This window comes from Gnatocerus cornutus, chromosome 8 (assembly GCF_029298725.1).
Source record: "Gnatocerus cornutus isolate USDA-ARS CGAHR chromosome 8, icGnaCorn1.1, whole genome shotgun sequence".
NCBI lineage: Eukaryota > Metazoa > Arthropoda > Insecta > Coleoptera > Tenebrionidae > Gnatocerus > Gnatocerus cornutus.
The window spans coordinates 1,426,790-1,434,934 of record NC_142240.1 but is presented as its reverse complement, the minus strand read 5'-3'; the positions used below and the strand labels follow the sequence as shown (position 1 = coordinate 1,434,934).

The 8,145-nt window shown below is 38.3% G+C and overlaps 1 protein-coding gene across 1 annotated transcript; it reads left to right on the top strand.

The window, feature by feature from the left end:
* The first annotated feature begins 918 nt into the window (after positions 1-918).
* LOC148169336 (uncharacterized) lies at positions 919-6,741 on the top strand. Its single transcript, XM_088044152.1, has 7 exons — positions 919-6,011; positions 6,058-6,076; positions 6,143-6,150; positions 6,230-6,282; positions 6,315-6,366; positions 6,399-6,504; positions 6,577-6,741. The coding sequence occupies exons 1-7, from the start codon at positions 919-921 to the stop codon at positions 6,739-6,741; spliced, it is 5,496 nt and encodes a 1,831-aa protein (XP_087900278.1).
* Positions 6,742-8,145: the final 1,404 nt, after the last annotated feature.

Genomic DNA, 8,145 nt, shown 5'->3' with positions numbered 1-8,145 from the left:
AACCAAATGCAAGAATTTATAACAAAAAAATATTTGCTATAAATTTAATAAATGGCATTAATTTTTTGAACTAAAAACATTGATTTACGAATTTATACATATTTGTTTATTTTATTTCAAACTTCATCTAAACTTATGTGTTGGTTTCGTGTTAAATAATTTTTTCAATAAAAATCAAATATTCAAAACTTGGTGAAAAAGGCTCAAATGGTCCAATCTTGATCCCTTTATGAAAAGAAGGCATGAATAACATACTTTATAGATCAATCTTTATCCTTCTATGGTTACTCATGTTTTTGTTTCATAGAGGGAGCGAGATTGAATCATTTGAGCGTCTTCCAGTTTGATTTATTTTGATTTAAATGACGCTTCTCATTTTTCCGAATTTTGAAACCTGTGTTATTATACAAAAACAGAAGGCGTTATAGAAAATAAATTTTAGGGTACTTGTTTAGGCCACCACCAATTCACAAATCCACCCCCTCTGTACCAACTGATGGTGGCAGGGTGGGGTGAGACATAACAAATTAGTTTTTAAGCATTCAAAATTCTAAACTCGAAAGAGTAAGTCGTTGTACCGAGTATTCAATAAACATCCAAAAACCATTTGAGTCGAATCACTATTCCGTGTTACAACATTCCACCGTGAGGTGAAACATTGGTCCTTCGAGCCGGATTCCCAGATACTCAATATTCAAGTCGTCCAACATCGTCGTCCACCAGAGGATCCCAATCAGCTTCGTGGAGCAAAAGGTTAGTGGCTCTCAATCCATTCTTAATTATTCCTGTTTGCCGTTATTCCTAAGTTAAACAAGCTTCAATTCCACCAACGTGTACGACGAAAGCGGATCACCGGATAGTTTCGATTCAATCAAATCATTCAAAATCATTTTTATTCATTAATTCGTGTTTAGCACAATGACGAAAATCGAAGAACTCAAAATTATTTTGGTAACGATTGCCGAAAAGTTCCGACGCATTCAAGATTACGTAAAAGCCTTTGATCTCGCGAACAATAGCATTAATCGGCTAGTAGCGCGCAAACAGATTCTTGAAGGGTTACGTAAGGAATTTGAAGAAACGCAATACGAGCTAGAAGCGCACGATAGTAAAACAGAAGTAGCAAAACGAAGTAACCGCGATTCGCGAATTGCGTTCGAAGATCAGTATTGCGATTTGTTAGGCGACATTCTAGACTTAATCGAAAGGTGCGAAACAAACTCAGAATCTCAAATCAATAATAAAGGTCCACAAGCAACCACATCAACCGATAGAAACGAGATCTTACCTGACCTTCCAGCCTTAAACTTAGTCCCGTTTTCAGGAGATTACAAGGAGTGGACTAGTTTTGAAAATTGTTTTAATTCGTTGATCGGTGATCACAAAAGACTTGATGGCAGAGGGAAACTTCAATATTTAAAAAACGCATTACGCGGCGAAGCTTTACGCGCTATTCAATCCTTGGCCATTTCAAACGAAAACTACACAGAGGCATGGGATATTCTGATAAAAAGATTCAAAAACATGCGTTTAATCGTAAACGACCACGTGAAAACGATAATAAATGCACAGCATATTTCGAAAGCATCCGGTGTCTCTCTACGCGAATTGCTAGACGTAATTGTAACAAACATAACGGCACTTAAATCGCTGAAAATTCCAATTGAGTCATGGGATGCGATATTAGTTCCCATCATAATCGAGAAATTAGATTTTAACACGAAAAGGGATTGGGAAACGTCACTGAGCACGGAAGTTCCCAAATACGAAGACCTAATTTCTTTTTTAGAAAAAAGAGCCACGGTTTTAGAAGCGCTACAAGTAACCCAAAAATCTAATCAAATCAATAATATACCCAACACAGTTAACGCGAAATTCATAAAACGAACTTCATCGAACCCGAGACTTATTACTAAACCTAATGTTAAATCGCAATCTTGTATATATTGTAAGTCTCCAGAACACAATGTTTTTGTCTGCCCAGAATTCGTTCACCTGACTGTATCAAGCCGCCTCGAAAAGGTGTCCAAATTAAAACTTTGCGCAAATTGTTTGAGGAATAATCATTCGGTGACCAACTGTCGCATTGCAAACGGATGCAAAACTTGTGGTCAACGTCACCACTCATTACTTCACGTAGACAATGAAACACCAAGCACATCAAAAACAATTAATAATCATGCAATAAATGGTAATTTAGTTCATAATTCCACTTTATTAGCCACTGCTGTTATTTTAATCAAGTCCGCGAATAACAAATTCAAACGCTGTCGAGCTTTCCTAGACGCGGGATCCATGTCCAATTACATAACGGCTCACATGTGCGCAAAATTGGGTCTAGAACGTAAGAAAGAAAGTTTCGAAATCAAGGGAATCAGTGGCACCACCACTAATTCTAATGAAACGGTAGCGATATCCCTAAAGTCACGATACAACGCGTATCAAGCAGACAATATCAAATGTATTGTTTTAAATCAAATCACGGAAACTTTACCATTAACACAATTGGACAACCTGGAAATTCCAAAGAATGTATTTTTGGCCGATCCGGAATTCCATAAACCAGCTGCAGTAGATATGTTAATTGGTAGCGGCTTGTTTTGGTCTTTATTATGCGTTGGTCAAATTGCACTACCTGGGGGTCTAATTCTACAGAAAACGCACTTTGGATTTGTTGCCGCCGGACCCCATCATAAACCAATCATGCCGAAATCGGTTTGTAATCTGGCAATAACTAACAAGTCCCTAGAAAACACTGTAATAAAATTCTTTGAACTTGAAGCATCTGGTACTACCTGTCATAAACCTTTGTCGGCAGAAGAAATGGACTGCGAGACCCATTTCAGGGAAAATACGAAACGTGACATTTCGGGGCGTTTTGTAGTAAAGCTGCCGATCACACGTAACCCGCTAAAAATCGGGGAATCCAAAGGCCTTGCAATTAAACGGTTTAACCATCTTGAAACTAAATTTGCAAGAGAACCGCAACTCAAGCTAGATTATTCTAAATTCATTTCGGAGTACCTCGCTCTAGGTCATATGGAACTTATCCAAAATCCCGGCACAACTTGTGTATTTCTCCCACATCACGCGGTACGTAAGGAATCCAGTACAACCACAAAACGCAGGGTTGTTTTTGACGCATCTGCGAAAACTTCTGATGGTACAAGTCTCAACGACCATCTATTGCGTGGCCCAGTAATTCAACGCGATTTGTTCTCGATTATAGTAGAATTCAGAAGTCATCAATTTGTTCTAAATGCCGACATCGCGAAGATGTACAGGCAAATTCTTGTCGATAATAACGATGCTTACTACCAATTGATAGTATGGCGTGACAATCCCAATGAACAATTAAAAACATTTAAATTAACAACTCTTACGTATGGCACAAAACCTGCCAGCTTCATAGCGACGCGGTGTTTGAAGGAACTCGCGGATACAAACGCGCGCGAATTTCCCATCGCAAGTCAAGTTGTTCTAAACAATTTCTACATGGACGACTTATTAGTTGGAGCTGATTCTGTAAACGAATTAATCACAATTCGAAAGCAGGTAGTAAACATTCTCGAACAGGGAAAATTCGAATTAAGAAAATTCAATTCTAACAGTACCGCGGTTTTACCCGAAACTTCTGACGCGTCGTCTCAGATTGTTGATTTGACCAAAATCGAAACTACAAAGATTTTGGGTCTCTCTTGGGACTCGAAAAATGACACATTTAATTACGATTTCAATTACAGTGACATACCAAAAAAGGTCACAAAACGCGTAATATTGTCCGTAACAGCACAAATCTTTGACCCATTAGGTCTAATCGGTCCCATCATAATGCGAGCGAAAATTCTATTGCAACAACTTTGGTCTTTGAAACTGGGTTGGGACGAGTCAGTACCATTATCAATTCACACCGCGTGGACTTCGTTAATAAATGAGTTTAAACAGTTGAAAAACATAACCATTCCACGCAAAATTATGTCATATTCATCTGAACTCGTGGAAATGCACGGATTCTCAGATGCGTCCAAGCAGGGATATGGGGCAGCCGTGTATTTGAGGGTTCCAATAAGCGACAATGAATACGAACTAAGACTAATATGCGCTAAATCACGTGTCGCCCCGCTCAAAACAGTCACAATCCCACGGTTGGAATTATGCGGCGCGCTTTTGTTGGCCAATTTGATGACAAGGGTAAAACATAATGTCCCACAAAAAATCGCGCGAGAACTTTATTGCACCGACTCAACGATCGTGTTGAGCTGGTTAAAAACTCCTGTAAATACGTTGAAGGTTTTTGTGGCGAATCGCGTTTCCGAAATTAATACTTTAACAGCGCCCGAAAATTGGTACCACGTACGATCGGAAGCGAATCCCGCTGATATCATCAGTCGTGGTAGTTCGCCGTTGGACCTATTAAAAAACAAGCTTTGGTTCAATGGCCCGGAGTTTCTTCTAGGTCCCGAAGAAACCTGGCCAAAGTCACAATTTAACCCGAACCCAGATAATATTCCGGAAACAAAAAACCCAGTAGTGCTTTGTAATGTAGGCACTCTGTCTGCCACGCTGTTGACAAAATATTCAAGTCTTGAGCGGCTTCAAAGAGTCACAGCCTGGATACTACGTTTCATAAAAAACTGCAAAACTAAAACCAAATTCAAGACCAAAGGCATAAGCAACGATGAACTTAATGAATCCCTTGAGGTCATAATTCGCATTGTTCAAAGAGATGGATTTCCCACGGTTTGGGCACATTTAAGCGCGAATAAGCCAGTACCGAAAGAATCGAAAATTCTATCGTTAGATCCATACATGGACAAGTCGAAGGTGATTCGTGTTGGTGGCCGACTCAAAAACTCAAACTTAAATTTCGACGTAAAGCATCCCATCTTAATACCAAAAAATCATTTTGTCACCAATTTAATTATCAAGCACGAGCATATACGACAACTCCATGCAGGCCCTCAGGCCACTCTGGCAGCTTTACGTCAACGATTCTGGATAGTTTCAGCTCGTAGTGCGATTCGTCAAGTATTACACCGCTGTTTACCATGTTTTTATATTCATCCTAAAACACCAAAAATCAAAATGGGCAATCTCCCGGCTGAACGAGTTACACCTACTCGTCCGTTTTTTGTGTCAGGAGTAGATTACGCGGGCCCTTTCATGATTCGAGAATCTGTTGGTCGTGGAAGACGATTAATCAAGGTCTATGTCGCGTTGTTCATTTGTTTCTCGACAAAGGCGATTCACATTGAGTGTGCTACGAATCTGACAACGGAGGAGTTTCTTGGCGCACTTAAAAGATTTGCAAGCAGACGTGGACAACCACGTGATTTATATAGTGACAATGGTTCGAATTTTGTCGGGGCTAAAAACGAATTAGCTGAATTCTTTAATACGTTAAGGCAATCAGAACCGGAAATTACGCGCAAATTGGCTATTTTAAATACGAAATGGCATTTCATTCCAGCAAGATCCCCACATATGGGTGGTCTATGGGAAGCCAATATCAAATCAATGAAAAGACATCTGAAAACAGTAATGGGTAACGCCCATTTAACATTAATCGAGTTTCAAACACTGTTGGTTAGAATTGAAGCGTGTTTAAACTCCCGACCATTGTTACCACTAAGTCCCGATCCAAATGATTTGCAAGCCTTAACCCCTTCCCATTTCCTGATTGGAGAGCCATTAACAGCACTTCCAGAGCCCGACCTCCAAGAAGTACGGATCAACCGATTGTCCAGATGGCAGCTGGTAGAACGTCTTCGACAGCATTATTGGAATCGGTGGTCCCGCGAATACGTAAGCAGTCTCCAACAGCGAACCAAGTGGAAGCAAGACGAGGTCCCCGAGAACCTCGTAGGGGCATTGGTGCTACTCGTCGACAATTCACCTCCATTGTCTTGGAAGATGGGCCGTATCGCAGAGGTACATCCAGGCAACGACGGTCATTGTCGGGTGGTCAGCGTTCGTACCAACCAAGGCGTCATGAAGAGGTCATTGAAAAGGTTGTGTCTCCTACCCATTCAGGACCAAGAGTAGTGACTGGTGTAGTGCGGACTTCAGTTTCCGCGTGAAAGACAATTCGCAGTTTATTATTATTATTTTTTTCTTCCTTTTATTGCCTTGCTTTTCTTAGTCATTTAAGTTTGTATGTACATATGTTTATTCGTTGTTATAATTGAATTAGTTATTTTTTAATTGTTAGTTAGGCATAATAATTTAGGCATAATAATCTTGTAAATATGATATATGTAAATACGATTATTGAAGTACTAAGTAAGTAACTTCAAGGGGGGCAGTATGTTTAGGCCACCACCAATTCACAAATCCACCCCCTCTGTACCAACTGATGGTGGCAGGGTGGGGTGAGACATAACAAATTAGTTTTTAAGCATTCAAAATTCTAAACTCGAAAGAGTAAGTCGTTGTACCGAGTATTCAATAAACATCCAAAAACCATTTGAGTCGAATCACTATTCCGTGTTACAACATTCCACCGTGAGGTGAAACAGTACTCTCTTAGATAGTTGCTAATGGTGTTATTCTCTAAAATCACTGTAATCTTAACAGACTTTTACTAACATAGCTCTGTTAGCAACTACCCAACAGAATACTATAAAATTAGTATTCTCTAACGCCTTCTGTTATCGTATGAATAACAGAGATTTCACTGGACCAAAAATGTTAAAATTCGAAGCAATGGACTTGAAGTTCGGAAAAATAAGTGTAATTTAAATTTGACATTTAAATCGTTGTACTTTTATTATGGGTTTTCTGAAATTGAGGTAAAAATGTATTGACAAGCGATCTCGTCTGATAGGAGAAGATACTGTTTTTAGAACCGAGACCATCGCGCATCGATGCGACCTCACGGGAGTTGCTTCAACAATTTACTTTGCAGTTAAATACAAAAAAATCGGAACAGTTAAAACAAACTGCAAGACGCCCAAATATTTCAATCTGAATCCCTCTATGAGAAAGAGACATGACTAACCATAGAAGGATCACGATTGAACTATACTCATGTCCCTTTTTCATGGAGGAATCAAGATTGGTCCATTTGAGCTTTTTCCAGCACCAACCTTAATGGTAAAGACAATGTATGATAAAGCCCACAGAGATTTGCGCTTCCTAGATCTGTGATCTTCACGAGCCAAAAACCGAAATTATACAAGAAATTCTATCAATTACTACTATAACATAAATAATTAGAAAAAGTAATTACGTACATCAAAATTAAAATGTTTTCAATATTTGTATTTTATTAAAAACATTATTTTACACGAAATCAACACACAAGCTTAGACCAAGTTTGAACTTGAAGAGAAAAAATCAATTTTGAAATCGCTAAATGTGTATAAATTCGTAAATTAATGTTTTTAGCTCAATAAATTAATGCCAGTTACAAAATTTATTAAAAATATGTTTGTTTGTTATAGGCTATTGCATTTCGTTTTAAACTTAGAAATCTCAAAAACCTAAATAATGATTATTTTTTATTAAAAATTCTCATAGCAGAGGCTAACGGCCCCGTTTAGATGGTTGTTATTTTACAGAGAATGTAAGTATAATAATGCTAGTAACATTGGTTAACAGTGGATAGAGAATATCAAAATGGAAAGTCTGTTATTTTTACAGTAACAGAAGTTTAACAGAATATTATAAGTTAGTTAATAGCACCATTGGAAAGATATGTTAGTTAACAATCTGTTCTATTTAGATTTGTTGGTCTGATGAGTACTTTAACACTCTCTTACTTACTTTTATTCTAGCTTACGTTAAGAGGGTTCGCTACCTAAAATCCTTACGGGCAATGCAATGTAAAATTTTCCTTCATAGCTCGAAAACCATTTGACATAGAGAATTAAAATTTTGAATATATGGTGTCCTTACAATTGTCTACAGATTTTCCTTTAGATTTTTAGATATGAGTTCTGTTACATTCATTACACTCAAAGTCCTATATCTATAGGTCTGAGCGAGTCCACTAATCGCGTTTCCATGAAAATGACGTCAAAACGGTTCGCCTTTTGGCGCGAAGTTTGAATACATCGGTCAGCAGTCAGCAAACAAACTGCAGTACACCGGCGTATTTTTGCATGCATGTATTTCACTGTTCACACTCAATTTAGAGTCATA